The sequence below is a fragment of the Leucopleurus acutus genome, assembly GCF_964270905.1.
Source record: "Leucopleurus acutus genome assembly, chromosome: 6".
Lineage (NCBI taxonomy): Eukaryota > Metazoa > Chordata > Mammalia > Artiodactyla > Delphinidae > Leucopleurus > Leucopleurus acutus.
This window is the reverse complement of record NC_139149.1, coordinates 83,339,598-83,362,798: the sequence shown is the minus strand read 5'-3', so window position 1 is coordinate 83,362,798 and position 23,201 is coordinate 83,339,598. Positions and strand designations below refer to the sequence as shown.

Genomic DNA, 23,201 nt, shown 5'->3' with positions numbered 1-23,201 from the left:
TAAATGCTATTGTACTATACTTTTTAAATTTTTAAATTTAATTTAATTTTTTTATTGAAGTATAGCTGATTTACAGTGTTGTGTTAGTTTCAGGTGTACAGCAAAGTGCTTCAGTTATATATATATATATATATATATATATATATACACACACACATTCTCTTTTCAGATTCTTATACTATAACTTTTGTTCGGCAAGATATCTTGGAAATCTATCCATGGTGTTACACATAGCTCATTCCTTTTAACTGCTGTATAGTTATCATAGTATGCATATATTACATTTTTTCTATTCCCCTATTTATAGACACTTAGATTGTTTCTCATTTTTTCCAATACAAATAGTGTAGCAGTGAACACTCTTGAATATACTTTCTTGTATACAAATGCAAGGATTTCTCTAGAGCAAATAAAAAGGAATGGATCATTAGGTACAAACATTTCAAAATATTTTTACAGATTAATTTTTATATGAAAATTAATCAAATGCCTATCCTGACCTCATTTCCATTAATACATAACAAGTTTCTTCTTTGCATTTTATTTTTTACTGCCATGCCAATGGTAAATTGACAGCTCAGAAACACAGTAAAATTACTTTCTCTTAGCAAGTACTGTTCGTTTCGAATTATAGACGCTGTTATCAGCATTGCATTATTTGTAAGTTTATTTGTCCTTTAGAAATGAAACGTGATAGAGTAAACAGTAGCATCCAGTGATACGCAGTAGGGTTTTGTTTTACCCCCTAAATTGTTTTCTGCTCCCTCAAGAAAGAAAAGGCAACAGAATGTGTCAGTAGAAATGCAATTTAGGAATTGCACTTGATCTTGTTTTTCAGTCTAATGTTTCTGTTCTTTCATCATAAAGATCAGCTGCATTTTATTTTTTTCCAGTCCCTTAGAATAACATCCAGTTCTAGTCAGCATGTTTAATGTACTTCTCAATGATGTTCTAGCACAATAAATTTTCGTATCTCGTGCATGTGTACATATGGTAAAAATTTCTTCAAGTTCTAGCCATGTGGGGGAGGAATATTGCGGTTACTTTGTTAATGCAGTGTGTGTGTTGGAGTGGTTAAGGCCCCGTGCTTTAACTCTCAGCGCTGGGCGTAATGAGATGGCTTTGATGGTGGCGTAAGAGTCTGGTAGGATGGTCACAGCTTCACACTTCAAAGCCGAGCATATGGGGTGAATACTGGGTAGCTTTGTGCTCTTTGGGGATGGTTGGGAGACAATTCTTAACAGCTCTGTTTAATGAAGACATTGGAAAAGAAACACTCCATCTTTAAAATAATTTTGAATTGCAAAGAGAAATTTCCACCACCTCCCTTCCATAGACTAAACTAAGAATAATTTTTCCTAGTCTGCACTTAATTAGAGGCAGTGCAGCATCACAACTACACTGTATTTTCAAATGTCTTCTTTTTCAGAGTACTGTAGCAAGATTAATCAGCCAGTTTTATTTTAGGTATGTGTATGAATTTAGGCAAAAACTTTTAGGGCTATCTGTGTTACCATCTGAGAGATTTTTATGGCTTCTGGTAGAGGATCTTATTTTTCCTTTTCATTAAAAAATACATAAATAAAAAAATCAACTAAACAAAAAACTTGGCTATATTAAGAGAGCTATACTAAAACTAGAGGATGCTTCTAAGATTTCAAGTCTAGCACCCAGTTTAATTTTTAGATTCTGTGCTTTTTTCCCTTTGCTTTTTGTTGAGTATGAGGTGATGGGGTTGAAAAATACCCTTTTTGATTGGTATGTATGTACTTATGAGAATGTGTCAGTAGACTTTTTTGAGTATCATTAGAGTTCTGGTTTAAAAAAATAATAATAAGCTACACTTTCATACCACGGGCCAGGGGAAATAGAATTTATTCCTAGAGGAAAGGGAATGACAGACTTGAGGCTTTTCCTAGCTGTGCATTTTGACTGCTATCAAAAGTGTAACAAAACCAAGCATATCAGTTATGTTCCTTGAGCTGCTGAAATGCAATTCTGTTTAACAGTTAAATCTCAACTCCATTTATACCAGTAGTCCTAAAATGCTTCTGAAAGAAACAAAAGCAGAAGGGGAAAGAATGATATCAAATACCTCTGTAGACATGAGGTGCATGTTAGCGTAAGGCAGACAAATACATTTAATGAAGGAGATGCTTAAATACTGTCGTAAATATTGTACATTCTCAATATAATACTACATTTCGGCCATAGTTAGGTCTGTTACAGGCTCAGAAACAAACATTTGTGTTGAGGATATGAAGCTTGAACTTTCCTGTCTCATTGTGCTGATCCTCCTTTTGCAAAGAGGAATAAGCAAACTCATAGAAGTCTCTAAAGTTAAGGCTGAAAGTGATAGATATACATGTATAGAAATGACTAAAAATCATTTTCGAGTACATGTAATCAGCCAACCATAAAGGTTAAATTATATTTAAAAATATTGTCATTAAATTAGCCTTTTTAGAATATGACTTGTGAAAATGGAAAGATCAGAAGTGCTAATAATAGTGGTGGGGAAAACTTGTCAAGAATGGAAGAAAAACTAGAAAAGATTTGTCTTTTAATAGCAATTTAGGAAGATGCTTTACCTGTTTCAAGCCGGCATGATGACATCATGCTCTGTCAGCACAAGGTGATTCGCGTATTTTTCCTGTCTGACATTACTTATTGTCTCAGGTAGACCACAGCTGCAGGTGACTCTGACAGCTGGGGGCTGGAGAAGAGCTCATAAAACATGATGCCGGTGATGGGAAATTGATTGCATGGTTTCTCACTAGGGGTACATCGTACACCTGCTGGTCTTAAACCCTGTTCTCATTTTGTTAGCATAGTGACACCTTACTCTCCTGTGTAGGTTTGGAATGGATGCTGCTACTTCAGGTTTGCAGCGTCCAGCATCTGCAAAGTGCTTAGGAACCAAATTCAATTCATTCACCTTAACAAATGTTGATGGTTTTAGGAGTTTGAAACCTAGATGGAGAAACAAAAGTCCATGATTAACTATATAATACAAGTAGATTAGATTTGATATTCTATCCATAAAAGCTGTAACATACTACATGAACATGAGAGGGAGAAATGAATTTCAGTGGAGGGGGAGCACAATGACAAAGCAGGGATAAGCTCAGAAATTCTGGTTTCTTGGGACTTACTGAAAATGTGAAAAGTTCCTGCTCTGGAAATGCTTGACTTCACTGTCGGGGGAACAATCGCTTTATGGGAAATGCACACAGAACTGTTGTTTAAATAATAATGTCACTTATCTGAAAACTGTGAGACTTGACCTTGAAGATTCAAAATTTTTATCTCCTTTAACAGGCCTGTTTGTTTGCATGATGTGAGCATTTGAAATTACAGTACAGGGGATAATTTTTACATAGATTAATTGTGAAAATAAAATCATACAATTAAAACCAGTTTTTTTGAATGCAATTTATATAACAAATAAAATAGCTTGCTAGTAACTATTCTTCTGACTAAATTTGAGACATTTCTTTGAAATGCAGGCAATCTGAATTTTACTCTTCAGCTACATTACAAATACCTATCTTGGGCCCTTGGCTTGCAATCATTAGAAACATAAAAGATATTTCCTTGAGTATGAAGAGTATAATGTGCTGTCTCTATTGCTAAATATCATTTTGGCTTTGGTGGTCTTTTCATTGTATGAGAATAATGAAATATCTTTTTTCTTCATTGGAGAGTAAAAATTAAATTTGATTCCTTCTACCATGAATTGGTATAGAAGAGATAATGGAAGAGAAGTGTTGTTAAAATATATGGGGATTTCTAGTAAGTAGGGACACACCAGTCCAGGAAGGTATTCAGAATTTTCAGAATTTAGAACAGTGGTGTAGGCTCACAGAAGGGAAAGGAAGCAACATACCCTGGCTACTGTGCACCAGGCATTGTGCTAGATGCTTTTCTTAGTTTATCTAATCTTAATCTCTGTATCCATTCTATGAGGTGGTTTCTTTTCTTTCTTTTTTCTTTTATTATTTATTTATTTATTATTTTATTTTATTTTACATCTTCATTGGAGTATAATTGCTTTATAATGGTGTGTTAGTTTCTGCTTTATAACAAAGTGAATCAGTTATACATATACACATGTTCCCATATCTCTTCCCTCTTGCGTCTCCCTCCCTCCCACCCATCTAGGTGGTCACAAAGCACCGGGCTGATCTCCCTGTGCTATGCGGCTGCTTCCCACTAGCTATCTGTTTTACGTTTGGTAGTGTATATACGTCCATGCCACTCTCTCACTTTGTCACAGCTTACCCTTCCCCCTCCCCATATCCTCAAGTCCATGCTCTAGTAGGTCTGTGTCTTTATTCCTGTCCTATCCCTAGGTTCTTCATGACATTTTCTTTTCTTAGATTCCATATATGTGTGTTAGCATACGGTATTTGTCTTTCTCTTTCTGACTTCACTCTGTATGACAGACTCTAGGTCCATCCACCTCACTACAAATAACTCAATTTCATTTCTTTTTATGGCTGAGTAATATTCCATTGTATATATGTGCCACATCTTCTTTATCCATTCATCCAATGATGGACACTTAGGTTGTTTCCATCTCCTGGTTATTGTAAATAGAGCTGCAATGAACATTTTGGTACATGACTCTTTTTGAATTATGGTTTTCTCAGGGTATATGCCCAGTAGTGGGATTGCTGGGTCATATGGTAGTTCTATTTGTAGTTTTTTAAGGAACCTCCATACTGTTCTCCATAGTGGCTGTACCAATTCACATTCCCACCAGCAGTGCAAGAGTGTTCCCTTTTCTCCACACCCTCTCCAGCATTTATTGTTTCTAGATTTTTTGATGATGGCCATTCTGACCGGTGTGAGATGATATCTCATTGTAGTTTTGATTTGCATTTCTCTAATGATTAATGATGTTGAGCATTCTTTCATGTGTTTGTTGGCAGTCTGTATATCTTCTTTGGAGAAATGTCTATTTAGGTCTTCTGCCCATTTTTGGATTGGGTTGTTTGTTTTTCTGTTATTGAGCTGCATGAGCTGCTTATAAATTTTGGAGATGAATCCTTTGTCAGTTGCTTCATTTGCAAAAATTTTCTCCAATTCTGAGGGTTGTCTTTTCATCTTGTTTATGGTTTCCTTTGCTGTGCAAAAGCTTTTAAGTTTCATTAGGTCCCATTTGTTTATTTTTGTTTTTATTTCCATTTCTCTAGGAGGTGGGTCCAAAAGGATCTTGCTGTGATTTATGTCATAGAGTGTTCTGCCTATGTTTTCCTCTAAGAGTTTGATAGTTTCTGGCCTTACATTTAGGTCTTTAATCCATTTTGAGTTTCTATTTGTGTATGGTGTTAGGGAGTGTTCTAATCTCATACTATTACATGTACCTGTCTAGTTTTCCCAGCACCACTTATTGAAGAGGCTGTCCTTTCTCCACTATACATTCCTGCCTCTTTTATCAAAGATAAGGTGACCATATGTGTGTGGGTTTATCTCTGGGCTTTCTATCCTGTTCCATTGGTCTATATTTCTGTTTTTGTGCCAGTACCATACTGTCTTGATTACTGTAGCTTTGTAGTATAGTCTGAAGTCAGGGAGCCTGATTCCTCCAGCTCCGTTTTTCGTTCTCAAGATTGCTCTGGCTACTCGGGGTCTTTTGTGTTTCCATACAAATTGTGAAATTTTTTGTTCTAGTTCTGTGAAAAATGCCATTAGTAGTTTGGTAGGGATTGCAGTGAATCTATAGATTGCTTTGGGTAGTAGAGTCATTTTCACAATGTTGATTCTTCCAATCCAAGAACATGGTATATCTCTCCATCTATTTGTATCATCTTTAATTTCTTTCATCAGTGTCTTATAATTTTCTGCATACAGGTCTTTTGTCTCCTTAGGTAGATTTATTCCTAGGTATTTTATTCCTTTTGTTGCAGTGGTAAATGGGAGTGTTTTCTTGATTTCACTTTCAGATTTTTCATCACTAGTGTATAGGAACGCCAGAGATTTCTGTGCATTAATTTTGTATTCTGCTACTTTACCAAATTCATTGATTAGCCCTTGTAGTTTTCTGGTAGCATCTTTAGGATTCTCTGTGTATAGTATCACGTCATCTGCAAACAGTGACAGCTTTACTTCTTTTCCGATTTGGATTCCTTTTATTTCCTTTTCTTCTCTGATTGCTGTGGCTAAAAGTTCCAAAACTATGTTGAATAATAGTGGTGAGAGTGGGCAACCTTGTCTTGTTCCTGATCTTAGTGGAAATGCTTTCAGTTTTTCACCATTGAGGACATGTTGGCTGTGGGTTTGTCATATATGGCCTTTATTATGTTGAGGATAGTTCCCTCTATGCCTACTTTCTGAAGAGTTTTTATCATAAGTGGGTGTTGAATTTTGTGGAAAGCTTTCTCTGCATCTGTTGAGATGACCATATGGTTTTTCTCCTTCAGTTTGTTAATATGGTGTAGCACATTGATTGATTTGCGTATATTGAAGAATCCTTGCATTCCTGGAATAAACCCCACTTGATCATGGTGTATGATGCTTTTAATGTCTGTTGGATTCTGTTTGCTAGTATTTTGTTGAGGATTTTTGCATCTATGTTCATCAGTGATATTGGCCTGTAGTTTTCTTTCTTTGTGATATCCTTGTCTGGTTTTGGTATCAGGGTGATGGTGGCCTCATAGGATGAGTTTGGGAGTGCTCCTCCCTCTGCTGTATTTTGGAATAGTTTGAGAAGGATAGGTGTTAGCCCTCATCTAAATGTTTGATAGAATTCGCCTGTGAAGCCATCTGGGCCTGGGCTTTTGTTTGTTGGAAGATTTTTAATCACAGTTTCAATTTCAGTGCTTGTGATTGGTCTATTCATATTTTCTAATTCTTCCTGATTCACTCTTGGCAGGTTGTGCGTTTCTAAGAATCTGTGCATTTCTTCCAGGTTGTCCATTTTATTGGCATAGAGTTGCTTGTAGTAATCTCTCATGATCTTTTGTATTTCTGAAGTGTCAGTTGTTACTTCTCCTTTTTCATTTCTAATTCTATTGATTTGAGTCTTCTCCCTTTTTTTCTCGATGAGTCTGGCTAATGGTTTATCAATTTTGTTTATCTTCTCAAAGAACCAGCTTTAGTTTTATTGATCTTTGCTATCGTTTCCTTCATTTCTTTTTCATTTATTTCTGATCTGATCTTTATGATTTCTTTCCTTCTGCTAACTTTGGGGTTTTTTTGTTCTTCTTTCTCTAATAGCTTTAGGTGCAAGGTTAGGTTGTTTATTTGAGATGTTTCCTGTTTTTTAAGGTAGGATTGCATTGCTATAAACTTTCCTCTTATAACTGCTTTTGCTGCATCCCATAGGTTTTGGGTCATCGTGTCTCCATTGTCATTTGTTTCTAGGTATTTTTTGATTTCGTCTTTGATTTCTTCAGTGATCAGTTCGTTATTAAGTAGTGTATTGTTTAGCCTCCATGTGTTTGTATTTTTTATAGATCTTTTCCTGTAATTGATATCTAGTCTCATAGCAGTGTCGTCAGTAAAGATATTGATATGATTTCCGTTTCCTCTAACTTTACCAAGGCTTGATTTGTGACCCAAGATATGATCTATCCTGGAGAATGTTCCATGAGCACTTGAGAAAAATGTGTATTCTGTTGTTTTTGGATGAAATGTCCTATATCAATTAAGTCCATCTTGTTTAATGTATCATTGAAAACTTGTGTTTCCTTATTTATTTTCATTTTAGATGATCTGTCCATTGGTGAAAGTGGGGTGTTAAAGTCCCCTACTATGAATGTGTTACTGTCGATTTCCCCTTTTATGGCTGTTAGTATTTGCCTTATGTATTGAGGTGCTCTTATGTTGGATGCATAAATATTTACAATTGTTATATCTTCTTCTTGGATGGATCCCTTGATCATTATGTAGTGTCCTCCTTTGTCTCTTCTAATAGTCTTTATTTAAAGTCTATTTTGTCTGATATGATAATTGCTACTCCAGCTTTCTTTTGGTTTCCATTTGTATGGAATATCTTTTTCCATCCCCTCACTTTCAGTGTGTATGTGTCTCTAGGTCTGAATTGGGTCTTTTGTAGACAGCATATATATGGGTCTTGTTTTTGTATCCATTCAGCCAGTCTGTGGCTTTTGGTGGGAGCATTTAATCCATTTACATTCAAGGTAATTATCGATATGTATGTTTCTATTCCCATTTTGTCAATTGTTTTGGGTTTGTTATTGTAGGTCTTTTCCTTCTCTTGTGTTTCTTGACTAGAGAAGATCCTTTAGCATTTGTTGTAAAGCTGGTTTGGTGGTGCTGAACTCTCTCAGCTTTTGCTTGTCTGTAAAGGTTTTAATTTCTCCATTAAATCTGAGTGAGATCCTTGCTGGGTAGTGTAATCTTGGTTGGAGGTTTTTCTCCTTCATCACTTTAAATATGTCCCGCCAGTCCCTTCTGGCTTGCAGAGTTTCTGCTGAAAGATCAGCTGTTAACCTTATGGGGATTCCTTTGTGTGTTACTTGTTGTTTTTCCCTTGCTGCTTTTAATATGTTTTCTTTGTATTTAATTTTTGACAGTTTGATTAATATGTGTCTTGGCATGTTTCTCCTTGGATTTATCCTGTATGGGACTCTCTGTGCTTCCTGGACTTGATTAACTATTTCCTCTCCCGTATTAGGGAAGTTTTCAACTATAATCTCTTCAAATATTTTCTCAGTCCCTTTCTTTTTCTCTTCTTCTTCTGGAACCCCTATGATTCGAATATTGGTGTGTTTAATGTTGTCCCAGAGGTCTCTGAGACTGTCCTCAGTTCTTTTCATTCTTTTTTCTTTATTCTGCTCTGCAGTAGTTATTTCCACTATTTTATCTTCCAGGTCACTTATCCGTTCTTCTGCCTCAGTTATTGTGCTATTGATCCCTTCTAGAGTATTTTTAATTTCATTTATTTTTTTGTTCATTGTTGCTTATTTCATCTTTAGTTCTTCTAGGTCCTTGTTAAATGTTTCTTGCATTTTCTCTATTCTATTTCCAGGATTTTGGATCATCTTTACTATCATTATTCTGAATTCTTTTTCAGGTAGACTGCCTATTTCCTCTTCATTTGTTAGTCTGGTGGGTTTTTATCTTGCTCCTTCATCTGCTGTGTGTTTTTATCTGTTCTCATTTTGCTTATCTTACTGTGTTTGGGGTCTCCTTTTTGCAGGCTGCAGGTTCATAGTTCCCTTTGTTTTTGGTGTATTTCCCCAGTGGCTAAAGTTGGTTCAGTGGGTTGTGTAGGCTTCCTGGTGGAGGGGACTAGTGCCTGTGTTCTGGTGGATGAGGCTGGATCTTGTCTTTCTGGTGGGCAAGTCCACGTCTGGTGGTGTGTTTTGGGGTGTCTGTGGACTTATTATGATTTTAGGCAGCCTCTCTGCTAATGGGTGGGGTTGTGTTCCTGTCTTGCTAGTTGTTTGGCGTAGGGTGTCCAGCACTGTAGCTTGCTGGTCTTTGAGTGAAGCTGGATGTTGGTGTTGAGATGGAGATCTCTGGGAGATTTTTGCTGTTTGATATTATGTGGAGCTGGGAGGTCTCTTGTGGACCAGTGTCCTGAAGTTGGCTCTCCCACCTTGGAGGCACAGCACTGACTCCTGGCTGCAGCACCAAGAGCCTTTCATCCACACGGCTCGGAATAAAAGGGAGCAAAAGTAGAAAGTAAGAAGGAGGATAAAATAAAGTAAAATAAGATAAAATAAAATAAATTTATTAAAATAAAAAATAATTATTAAGAAAAAAAGTTTTTTTAAGTAAAAAAACCCAAAAAAACAACAACAACAAAAAAACGGACGGATAGAACCGTAGGAGAAATGGTGAAAGCAAAGCTATACAGACAAAATCTCACACAGAAGCATACACATACACGCTCACAAAAAGAGGAAAAGGGGAAAAAATAATAAGTCTTGCTCTCAAGTCCACCTCCTCAATTTGGGATGATTCCTCGTCTATTCAGGTATTCCACAAATGCAGGGTACATCAAGTTGATTGTGGAGCTTTAATCCGCTGCTCCTGAGGCTGCTGGGAGAGATTTCCCTTTCTCTTCTTTGTTCTCACAGCTCCCGGGGCTCAGCTTTGCATTTGGCTCCGCCTCTGCGTGTAGGTCGCCTGAGGGAGTCTGTTCTTCGCTCAGACAGGACGGGGTTAAAGGAGCAGCTGATTCGGGGGCTCTGGCTCACTCAGGCCGGGGGGAGGGAGGGGCACAGAGTGCGGGGCGAGCCTGCGGCGGCAGAGGCCGGCGTGACGTTGCACCAACCTGAGGCACGCCGTGCGTTCTCTCGGGGAAGTTGTCCCTGGATCCCGGGCCCCTGGCGGTGGGGGGCTGCACAGGCTCCCCGGAAGGGGGGTGTGGATAGTGACCTGTGCTCGCACACAGGCTTCTTGGTGGCGGCAGCAGCAGCCTTAGCGTCTCATGGCCCAGCTCTGGGGTCTGCACTGTTAGCCGCGGCTCGCACCCGTCTCTGGAGCTCCTTTAAGCAGCGCTCTTAATCCCCTCTCATCGTGCACTAGGAAACAGAGGGAAGAAAAAGTCTCTTGCCTCTTCGGCAGGTCCCGACTTTTCCCCGGACTCCCTCCCGGCCAGCCGTGGCGCACTAACCCCCTGCAGGCTGTGTTCACGCCGCCAACCCCAGTCCTCTCCCGGCGCTCCGACCGAAGCCCGAGCCTCAACTCCCAGCCCCGCCCGCCCCGGCGGTTGAGCAGACAAGCCTCTCGGGCTGGTGAGTGGCTGGTGAGTGCGGGTCGGCACCGATCCTCTGTGCGGGAATCTCTCCACTTTGCCCTCCGCACCCCTGTTGCTGTGCTGTGCTCTCCTCCGTGGCTCCGAAGCTTCCCCCCTCCAACACTTGCAGTCTCCGCCCGCGAAGGGGCTTCCTAGTGTGTGGAAACCTTTCCTCCTTCACAGCTCCATCCCACTGGTGCAGGTCCCGTCCCTATTCTTTTGTCTCTGTTTATTCTTTTTTATTTTGCCCTACCCAGGTACATGGGGAGTTTCTTGCCTTTTGGGAGGTCTGAAGTCTTCTGCCAGCGTTCAGTAGGTGTTCTGTAGGAGTTGTTCCACGTGTAGATGTATTTCTGATGTATCTGTGGGGAGGAAGGTGATCTCCACATCTTACTCTTCCACCATCTTCCCCCCTCTCCTCTTTTTTCTTTACTCCCTTTATTTTTTCTCCTTTCCTCTCTTTTTATCTCCCTCTTTTTTCCTTTAGTTTTATTAAATGTTTTTTAAAGCAAGTTCCAAAAATCATATTATTTCACCCCTGCATATTTAAAATATCTGTAAGCAATATGGACATTTTCTTATATCGCCACAATGCCATTATCACACCCAACAAAATAATCGTTTTTTGGTACCATCTAATATCCAGTGTATAACCCAAGCAAACGTCTTTCTATGATGGGCTTGTCTGAATCTGGATCTACACATGGTTCACATATTGAGGTGATTGTTGTATCTCTGTCTCTTTTGATCTAGCCCAGTTCCCCACCCCCCTTTTTTCCTCCAGTTCACTGGTTGCAGAAACTAGGTCAGTTGTCCTATGGAATTTCCACATTCTGGATCATCTGTTTGCTCCCTTGTGGTGTCATTTAATTTGTTTCTTTATCCCTCTCATTTCATACAGACTTTAAGTTAGCCCCTTGATCGGGTTGAAATTCTTTTTTTTTTTTTTTTTTTTTTGGCAAAACTTCTTCAAAGGTGGGCTGTGAGCTTCATATATGTCCTATCAGGAAGCCACAATGTCTGATTATCTCACATCTGGTGATGCAAAGATGAATTGCCCTTGTTCCTAATTGACTTTTCATGAGGGTTTTATCCATTGATGATCTTTGCCTGAAACAGTTATTTTCTTAGGGTCTCCAAAATGGTGATTTTCTAATCATATCATTTCTTCCACATTTATTAGTTAGATTTTTTTCTATTAAAAAATCTTTCCCTCATCAGTTCAGGCTATCTGGCTACCCTGAAATACAGTTTATACAGGCAAGGCAGGATAAATGCTTATTTTTATTCCTTTTAATTGCCAGATTTCTGGATAAGGAGTTGGTGCTTTAGAGGAAGCTTTTTTTTTTTTTTTTTTCATTTTCACTTTACAGACAAAGAACTTGAGGCTCAGAGATGTCAAAAAAAATTGCTCAAGATCCCAAACAGGTATTAAGGAGCAGAAATGGTGTTCAAACCGATATCTTCTGGCCTCAAAAGCATATGCTAATTCTACCAAACCAAAATGTACCCCTGCCCTCAACCCCCCAGCTGCTGACAGCTGGGAGTTGCTACTGCAAATATCTCCCCGTGCTTCGCCCTTTAAGAACCAGGCTCCAAGAATCCTCCTTTATAGCATTCTGGGCTTTATAAACTTATGCAATACTCCAGAACTGTAGTTCCAAATGGAGGTGCTGGCCTGGCTAGGCCAAGAACTGAGCAGAGCCAGGAAATAGGTCACACTATTTCTATTTAGAAGGAGGGGCTTTAGCATCACGGTTTGTGTCTTAGGCTCCTGTGACAACCAAAGTGTGAGTCACTCTAAGTTATGGCTGGAGCAGATAACGGTGATCCAAACAATTTGGAGAGTTGTCAGATGTTAAGATGTCTTAACTAAGTCTCCTAAACCATTTTCCCTTTCTTCTGCCACCCCTGCTCTCTGCCATTCCAGATTTGAGGGGAGTACTTAGGTAACTGCCTAAACATTATTTTACAATTCCTAAACCTCTGTTAACTGTGTCACTGGCATCTGCCCACTCCCCCGCCCTGAAGCCCATGGTCCTTTAGTATCTTAAAGTAGTGTTAAAGAAGTAGAGTTCACTTAGTAAATTTGGGAGATTTTCTTGGCTTTGTGGTGTCTACATATCACGGGCTTCTAGTGCTAGAGTCTCTACCTGACTCAGAGAAAGAATGTTTCTCTGGGACTTCCCTGGTGGTCCAGTGCATAAGACTGCACTCCCAATGCAGGGGGCCTGGTTCGATCCCTGGTCAGGGAACTAGATCCCGCAACTAAGAGTGCGCATGCTGCAACTAAAGATCCCACATACCTCAACGAAGATCCCGTGGGCCGCAACTAAGACCTGGTGCAGCCAAACTAAATTAATAATAAATAAATAAATATTTTTAAAAAAGAACATTTCCCTAGACTTCATACAACCCAGAGGTACAAAATTTTTTTAATGCCCTCCACATTTCACCCCTCCCATCAGCATAGCAGTCTACATTAGAAACAAACAAATAACCAACCTTCAGAATTGTAGTTGGAGAGGTTTCCTGTGCTTATAGGGCTAAAGGCCCCATCTCAGCCTCTGATGTTCCATGATGGGCCTCCAAATAGGGGAGGCCCACAGTCCTGCTGTCCCAGGCCAGTACCCAAATTCCCAAATACCTGCATCTATACATCAGAAAAAAATTCATGCTATCTCTATCCTTGCTTACAGGGGACTGTGATTAGTGCCATGAAAACATGCTGTCAGCTGCAAACAGCAGTCCCCTAAAGCAGTTCTCTAGAAAAAACAGGAAGGTAATTCTGTAATCTGCCTTGAAAAGATAAAGTCAGAGACAGAATCTAGATATAAAAATGGCAGAAGAGAATGAAAAAACGTCATTCAGAGAGTAGCCTCCATAAAAGTATATTTAAATACTAGGCTTCCTTACAGAATATCTGACCCAGTACTATCCAGTAGAACTTTCTGTGATGATGGAAATGTTCTGTATCTGCACTGTCCAATAGGAAGACCACTGGCCACATGTGGTTATTGAGCACTTGAAATGTGGCTCATGCAACTGAAAAAACTAACTTTTATTGCATTTCATTTAATTAATTAAAATTAAAATTAAAATTTAATGGAATTGTGTAGCTAAGGGTTACCATATTGGACAATGCAGATCTGGCCCCTGTATTCTTAACTTTTTCTTTCTCCTAAGAGTATACATAATTTGGGGCTGTTATAAAATAGTTAAAAAATTGAAGGTACCAATTTTATTAATCTTAGTGATGAATTTTCCTTATGGAATTAGATTCATAATGGCTTAGAAATTCTAGCCTCCTTGTACATAGACAAACTTTTTATTATGAGACTAACTTCAAGGGAAAATTAATTATGCTCAAACTTTGATTTTTATAATTTGTGTGAATTATATGCTTTAGTGGTGATGGTTATAACAGTGATGGGAACGCACTTAATGCTACTGAACTGTACACTTAGAAATGGTTAAAATGGTAAATTTTGTGTTAAATATATTTTACCACAATAAAATAAAGAAAATTATGTGCTTTATTTTCTTTCATTAGGCCTGATTTTAATTTAATTTTGTTAAAATTTCCCACTGTCCATAGACCTTGCTGAGAATCTGGTCCAGCGTGTTCCTGGCTGCAGTGTGTTTTTCTTTGGTGAGGCCGACCTGCCTGAGAAGCGCACTCTTGTCCAGAGAAGGAAACAACTGGGCTGGTTCACAAGGAGGGATTTCAGTGCTCTTAAACCTGACCTGGGAGTTGCACCTGCCCGAAGATGTGGTTTAACAGGTTCACAGTATGGTTTTGTTCTGCTTTTGTTGTTGTTTTTTAATTTATTTATTTAATTTATTTATTTTTGGCTGCATTGGGTCTTCGTTGCTACACACAGGCTTTCTCTAGTTGCAACGAGCAGGGGCTACTCTTTGTTGTGGTGTGCGGGCTTCTCATTGCGGTGGCTTCTCTTGTTGTGGAGCACGGCCTCTAGACACGCGGGCTTCAGTAGTTGTGGCTTGTGGGCTCAGTAGTTGTGGCTTGTGGGCTCTAGAGCGCAGGCTCAGTAGCTGTGGCGCACGGGCTTAGTTGCTGCACGGCATGTGGGATCTTCCCGGACCAGGGCTTGAACCCATGTCCCCTGCATTGGAAGGCAGATTCTTAACCACTGCGCCACCAGGGAAGCCCCCCTGCTTTTGTTTCTAAACTTGAGTATTCTGAGGTCACCTTCATTTGATCCCTCCCACATAATACAGGAGGGCTTTAGCTGGGGCTCCTTCTTGACTTGGTTGAAGGTCTCCTCATGCCTCTTTCTTACCCATGCCTTCATGAGCTGACCAGAGAGGCTGGAAGCCCTCATCATATATTCCATGAGAGCCCCCAAGAGTGATGTTCAAGATAAATAACGAGCCCTGCAGCGTGGCCACTGATGGTGAGAATGGTTGACACCAGGACAGGTCCTGGAGGCCCGCTGCTGTGCTGGGCATGAGCGTGTATCCTGGGGACACTCGGTGGCTCAGGACTTGGGTAGAGCTTACTTTTAGCTGGTAGGAAAGTCTTTCAGCACTTAAACATCCAGTGTGTCCAAGTTGATGCTTACAGCTGGAAGTCAGTTCTAGAGGCACCCTGGAGACAAGCTTTTCTACACAGCAGGCTCTAGGCCAGAGAGAACAAACATGGGGAATGGTATTCTTCCTTCCCCTGGATCTCACCAACTCTTACCTCTCTCTGCTACTCCAGACCCACTCCTTGCTTAGAGCTTACCTTCGGAAAAGGCAGTAGCACCCCATGCAAAATGCCATCCCCATTCACTGCACTTCACCATCCTAGTGCCATTTATTTGAGTCTTAATTCTTTCACCCTCAAGTATCTTCTGTAGGGATCACAAATTAAACCATGCTAGGTAACATTTTCGTAGTCAGTTAATATTTTAGCCGTTACTAAGATACTAGGTCCCCAAGGAGCAAGAGGTGGGCAACCATAAGAAACACATTTCCCCATGGTGCAGTTACCCATAGGCTTTTGGTTACTAATCCCTGGTGCAGAATTCTGCTCTCAAACCAATGATATCTATAATCAAGCAGAGCAGTACAATGAAAACAGTGCAGGCTTTGAGGCTCTGCTCAAATCCTGGCCTTGCTGTTCATTGGCCATGTGACTTCAGAGTGTTCCTTAACTCATTAAGCCTCAGTTCCCATATCTATAAAATGGACATAATAATTATATCTCCCTCATGAGACTGTGAAGTTGAAATAATGTCTATTAAGTGCCGAACACAGTACTAAGGGGCCATTTTTTCCTTCCATTTAGAGAAAAGATTTATAAAAAATTGTGTGTTAGTCTTTACTTATGGAAAAAGGAAGAAGCTGATTGCTCCCTGCCAATTTGAACCTCACATATTTTCCCACGATTTGTCTCACAAATGTAGAAGTGTAAGTTTGTGACTAAATTTTCAGACAGCTATTTCCTGGCTTCTAATTTGGGCCTTACTAAAGACTGAAAGGATTATTTCACAAACCTTGTCAGCGCAGTGCCCAGTGACTGGGATTACAGTCAGTGAACAGGAATTAGAAGCAGGGATCCTAGTACTAGAGAACAGAACTGGCTTTAGTATTGGATTAGGCAGTCCCTGGAAAAACTTCATTCTCTTTCTGCACTGCTATGAGACTGAATGGGTCGGTATTTAGGGAGAACTTTAGAGGACTCTAAAAAGCATATCTGAGTTAAAGACTAAATGTTCATGTTATCACTAATCATATTCAATCTTCTAAGAACAAACTTGGTTTGTAATTGTCTAAACCAAAGTGAACACTGCTCCCCCATCTCACCTAATGGTTGTCTGGTGTTGGGATAATCTCACCCATTTTACATTGTTTGATTGGAATGGACAAGCCATTGGGATTTCTAATTTCTTCTCTATTTTTACTCCATGTGGAGATCTGTGATTTACATGGAGAATTTCATCAACATCTGAAAATCCTAAGTTTACTTTAAAATGCCAAGATTGGGACAAAAATGTTTAAAGATGGTATTTTAAAGGTAAAATTTGATACTGATAAAGATTTAGTTAGAGGCACTCATGCTACTAACGGTAGCATCAATTGGTATAAACTTTTTGGAAGTGAGTTGGTGATGTGTATTGAGAGCTCCAAGAATATATGTAACTGCTTTGCAGAAATTCTAGTTCTAGTGATAGATTTATCTTAAGGAAATAGATTTATTCCTGAGGAAATAATAAAAAGTACATGTACTTATGCACAAGTATGTTTATCAAAGAACTATTTATAATAGTAAATACGGGAAACAATGTAAATGTTCAGTATTTGAGAGTGATTATTAAATAAGCTATACCTAGGTGAAAGACTATTATGCAAGCAATTAAGTGTGAAGGTTTGGAAGAATTTTTAGAGACTTGAAAAATACAATACAATGTAGAGAGAATTTGCAGTTTATTAATTAATGCAACAAATATATATTTTTTAAAATATATTTATTTATTTATTTGGCTGCACCGGGTCTTAGCTCTGGCATGCGAACTCTTAGTTGCAGCATGTGGGAGCTAGTTCCCTGACCAGGGATCGAACCCAGAGCCCCCTGCATTGGGAGCGTGGAGTCTTAGCCACTGGACCACCAGGGAAGTCCCTGCAACAAATATTTATCAAGTACCTAGTATGTGCTAGGCACTATCGTCAGTGGGGAAAATAGAATTTATTTGCCCTCAAAGAATTTACATTCCAGGGATTTTCCTGGTGGCGCAGTGGTTAAGAATCTGCCTGCCAATGCAGGGGACACAGGTTCAAGCCCTGGTCCAGGAAGATCTCACATGCTGCAGAGTAGCTAAGCCCGTGTGCCACAACTATTGAGCCTGCGCTCTAGAGCCCGTGAGCCACAACTACTGAGCCCACGTACCACAACTACTGAAGCCCGTGCACCTAGAGCCCGTGCTCCGCAACAAGAGGAGCCACCGCAGTGAGAAGCCCGCGCACCGCAACGAAGAGTAGCCCCCGCTCGCCGCAACTAGAGAAAACCTGCGAGCAGCAACGAAGACTCAACGCAGCCAAAAAAAAAAGAGTTTACATTCCAGTGGGGAAGGGGTGAAGAGAGCAACAGTAAATAACAAGCTTAATAAATAAAGAATTATATAGTATGTTAGAAAATAAGTGCTACAGCCAAAAAAACAAACAAAACTGTAGTTCACTCCCATCCCAGACACATGATTCCCATTGTCCTGTTCAGTTTTTTTTTTTTTTTTTTTTTTTGCGGTACGCGGGCCTCTCACCGCTGTGGCCTCTCCCGTTGCGGAGCACAGGCTCCGGACACGCAGGCTCAGCGGCCATGGCTCACGGGCCCAGCCGCTACGCGGCACGTGGGATCTTCCCGGACCGGGGCACGAACCCATGTCCCCTGCATCGGCAGGCGGACTCTCAACCACTGCGCCACCAGGGAGGTCCTGAACTACAGTTTTTAAATGGGATAAACCAAAGTAGGCCTCATAGTGAAGGCAGTGTTGGAGCAAAGACTGAGAGAGAGGCAGTTAGCCACGTGGAGATGTGGACAGTAGTCTCAGGCAGAGAGAAAGCCAGTGTCAAGGCCAAAGGATATAAAGTAGTATAAACAGTATGATCTCAATATTGTAAAATATATGTATGCATCTATTTATTTTATGTTATATATTTGTAAGAAAAGTGTTTTTAAATTCTTAAAGCTTTCAACTTATTTTCATTATTTCTCTAAATTGATTTGATCTTGTGATTACTTTCCATCATCTTTCATAAAGGGTAATTATTGAGGTTTATCAATGATCAGTTTTATAAAAGCTGGGTGTCATTGCATTTATTCAGATTGCTGATGAAAGATTTAAGATAAGAAGGGAAAAGTAGCACAACTTTCCCCTCCGTATGTCTTTTTTGCTAATATCTCCTAAGTGGCAGAATCCTCAGTTTGTGCAAAAAACATGAAAATTATAAGTTGCCAAGGCTAGGTAGATTGTTATTCATCGAGAGACACCTCATTTAATAGGCTCAAAGCAGATTCTAATAGAAAAGTAAAATGTTTCAGAGAGGAACAGTGAATAAAGGATATGGATAAACAGTTTCTAATATTTCATGAACAAGATTATAATTCGAGTTTAAGACACATAATCAACCGAAATCTTAGGTTACCTTACTTGCACGAATTATCTCTTAAGAAACACGTAAGAAGGAGTAAAATGTTTTCATTTTTAAAAGTAATATCTACTGAAGGAGAATTTCTAGCACCTCTGTCATTAGGGTAGAAATGTTATTCATCGAATTTTTCAGTGAATTTAGTTCCTAACTATGGTGATTTACCTCCTTATTTTTAAATTTAATGGCTTTATATATTTTTCTAACATTTTTTATTTACATCAATGTTTCTCAACATAGTTTTCCACTCCTCCCATCAAAACAGAAAAGCTTCAACACATTGCTGTATTTATTTCTTTTCCTAAAAAAATTAAATAGAAATGATTGGTGCTATCAACTGAACACTTACAGTTAACTTTCCAGTGACAAAGTAATCTACACAGTACCCAAGAGGAAGCAGAATCTATAAGGGAACAGGTTTCTGTTTTGAAGTTCCCTGAGAATATTATAAACAGAAGAGAAAAAAGTGAGCTCAGAAATGATTAACACCCATAGTCAGTGCCAAACACACAAAATCTTTTAAACCAAATTCCTTTTAAAAGTTTGTAGTTGGCCAGCTCATGAGGAACATAAATAAGGACAAAGCAGTAATAGTTGATACTTTTAGATCTATAAATAAATACTTTATACATATATATTTTAAAACCCTAAACATTTATAGGATAATTTAAACACTGCTGGCTGATATATGACTGGCCTGCATATATGCATCATTGTTTAAAAATAGAGGGACAATTTTTTGAACTGTAGTTTCATATGATGCCTTAGGAATCATAGATGGAGGTAATTGGCACATCTTGGAATCAAGGACTTCTGTTTAGTTATTTCAATGGGTTAGTGAGAGCTGTCCCTGCTTACTTCTGTCTCAGTAAATGAGAAGTTGCAGCATCAGGCACTTTTCTTGACATTGAATAATGCCGTTTACTTCACACCCAAAACTTTACCTAGTCTTTGAAAAATAATTTCTAGTTTTAGAATGAGTCCTGTTTTGAGGAACTTATTTTCATAATTTTCTACATTTGCTTGTAAATCTAGTTGGAGTGATGGAAGATGAAAGGCTCAATGTGTAATTAAGTGTGTAACCTGTAATAGAAGCATGAAGGACTTTGCTTTTGTCTCTGCATGAGCTGGTGAAAGGCACTGTTCTATAGAAAACGTGGGAGCAGGCAGGTCACCTGAGGTTCCTTTCAACTGGACTGGCTTCATTCCATTATGATATTAACATGTATCTACCTCTGTGATTTCCTCTCTGAAGTACTGTTACTCTGAAAGATTCAGAGTTGAGAAATTGAGGCTCACAATTCCTTGCAGAGTGGGAAAACATCATAGCCATTTTGCTGAAAGACAGCTGAGCAGAGGCAGTGTCCCTGAAGAGGCAGAACTTGAATTCAGACTCACGGGGAGCCACTGCCGGCCCTATGCCACACAGTGTCACTCAGCTTTCTTTTCTGTGGATTTGGCCACATGCATAAGAGTCCTGCATTCTTCCCGCCATGGGAGTATTGGACTTAGCAATTATGTTTGAGTTTTATGGCTTTAGTCATCAAATGTCCTGTTTCAGCTGTGGTTTCTCTTTAGTACATGTTCTAAAAAATTTAAAATACCAATACGTAATGATGACTAATTGCTTTTGGTGTAATAACAGCTGTTTATATTTTTGAACCTGAGTTCCAAGTCTGTTTTCTTGCTCTGTTTGTTAGTCTGAAGCAAGGACCACATTTAGGCTAGGTTTTATGTTATTTTACCTTTCATGTTTTTACACCCAGTAACCTGCATGGTTCCTGGAACTCAGCAGGTTTTCAGTAAAAACATATTTAATGAGGGAGTCGCACATTAGTTCATGAGAATCTCTTTATTTATTCAAACTGTAATGTAATCCACAAATTTGCAGTTCTCTCTTCAGATATAAAAATGCCAAATATCCCAAAGCACCACCTCGGCTCTCTCCTCATGTGTCTTTTAAAACTAAGCCTCCAAAGAGGAACTTAATATGATAAATAGAACTTCTAAATACATCCCTTAGCAATTTCTGACTCCCTCAAATGAAATCCTTTCTGTGGTGGAAAATATATAGAATCTTTTCACCATTAATTGATTGAAGATGATGGCACCTGGAACTATTTTTGAGAATAATTTTGATCTAAAGGGGGAAAAAAATACATGTGTTTCTTTTGAGTGCTGCTTTTTCATTTTTCTAATGGCCTCTTCACTATTGTTTTGTCTGAATGCAGTTTTTTATTTGTGTTATTCCAGACATGGTCCTACCGCAAGCATCTTTAAACCAGACATTAATAGCATAGTTCACAGTCATTACTGCCAGTGCTCAAACACAAATATTGCATTTGTGTTTGCAAAAGCTACACATCAGATGTTAATTAAGTGCATTTGTTTTTTTTATGCTTAAACAATCTGGCATAAAGAGTTTACATCTATATCAGTTCACCATAAGGTCTCTACAATATCTGAATCACCAGCCGTACAGTATATGATAAATACAGTGTTTCCACACAAGAAAATAACAGAATTGTCAGGAAAACATCAGGCCTGTTATATTTCCCTGTGAAATAATAGCAACTGAATCTCAGTTTCTTTTTCTTTTTGATAAAAAAAGTATATAACTAGGAGTAAACACCAATATTTAGAATGATAAATTTTTCATTAAAGAACACATGGAAAGTGAAATCATACCAAAGATTTTTTTCCTTGTTTTTAGCTTGCTTCAGGGCGTTGTGACAGTTGCGTTGGAATAAAATTGGAATTTCAGCTTTGCAGTGAGGAGATTCATGCTGCCGCCAGAGCAGCCGAGTGCCAATCTGCGGGAGGCAGGAGCGGGGCGAGACCGCAAACTGAGAAACAAACTTTCACATCAGGTTTCTAATTTTAGAGCAAAAAATGGAATTTCTTTAATTATATGACATTTAACTAGAATTACGATTTTCTGGGATTAATTACCTCCCTTATTTAAAGAATCTTAGTACTAAGTTTAAACTAGCATAAAAAAAATCAAATTCAGCATTTCATATAAGGTCACTGGGACTGCTGGATTTAAATGCAGAATTTGATTCATTAGAATTGGATCACCATATTGGTGTTGGACATGGGAAGGATTAAATGGAGGAATTAGAAATGCGTGCATTTGGGCAGAAAGCAGTTTCTCTTCTTCTTTTCTTTTTTTTTTTTGCGGTACGCGGGCCTCTCACTGTTGTGGCCTCTCCCGTTGCGGAGCACAGGCTCCGGACACGCAGGCTCAGCAGCTATGGCTCACGGGCCCAGCTGCTCCGCGGCATGTGGGATCTTCTGGGACTGGGGCACGAACCCATGTCCCCTGTATCGGCAGGCGGACTCTCAACCACTGCGCCACCAGGGAAGCCCTCTTCTTTTCTTTTCTTTTCTTTTCTTTTTCCCTTTCTTTCTCCCTTTCTTCCTTTCTTCCTTTCTTTCCTTCTAAGAAATGGGTCATGACCTCACAACCCCTCAGGAAGGGTACTACTACCTGATTAGGCCAGAAACTTCTCAGCTTCATTGACTGTCTCTGTTTATTCACTGCTTGAATAAGATATAATGATAAAACAAAATTAATTATTGTATAATTAAAGTTTAATAGAAGTATTTAAGGGACTTCCCTGGAGGCGCAGTGGTTAAGAATCCGCCTGCCAATGCAGGGGACACGGGTTCGATCCCTGGTCCGGGAAGATCCTACATGACATGGAGCAACTAAGACCGTGCGCCACAACTACTGAGCCTGTGCTCTACAGCCCGCGAGCCACAACTGTTGAGCCCGCGTGCCACAACTACTGAAGCCCGTGCACCGCAACGAAGAGTAGCCCCTGCTCAACACAACTAGAGACAGCCCATGCACAGCAACGAAGACCCAATGCAGCCAAAAATAAATAAATAAATTTTAAAAAAGAATTTAAAACACACATAACAAGAGCATACACAAAAGAAATGATTATTCTGTGTTGTTTGTGATTACTCTTATTTTATTTAGAAGAGAATATAAAAGTTACTTCTAATGTTCAATTTTATTTTTCTAAGAAATAATTAGCTTTTGAAGGATTTTTTAAGTAGAGATTTATTTTAATTAAGTAAATCAGTGTTGGGACAAGTGAATTCTTTATGGCACTCTTGTGCTCTGGACTTAACATCTAAGCTTATTCTACATCTAATAACTTATCTTAGGTAATGAGTTCATTTATTAGCAAGAATGATCAATTTTAGAAATTCTGTGACAGAAGGTACAGTTATTGGGCACATGGTGGTAACAGGTGCCTTGGAATCTGCTGGATGGGGGATTCAGAAAAAGTCCCATGTCTTTAGGGATGGAATG

At 39.2% G+C, this 23,201-nt stretch overlaps 1 protein-coding gene across 3 annotated transcripts in view; it reads left to right on the top strand.

Moving 5' to 3' along the window:
• The window catches only part of FTCDNL1 (formiminotransferase cyclodeaminase N-terminal like), a 142,526-nt gene that overhangs the window by 21,753 nt on the left and 97,572 nt on the right, over positions 1 to 23,201 (top strand). For 2 of the 3 annotated variants that reach the window (XM_082841662.1, XM_082841661.1), the window contains exon 5: positions 14,319 to 14,504. In XM_082841662.1, the coding sequence (XP_082697788.1) occupies positions 14,319 to 14,504 (186 nt within the window). Of the gene's footprint in view, positions 1 to 14,318; positions 14,512 to 23,201 lie in introns of all 3 variants that reach the window. The other variant, XM_082841663.1, reaches the window with a different exon arrangement.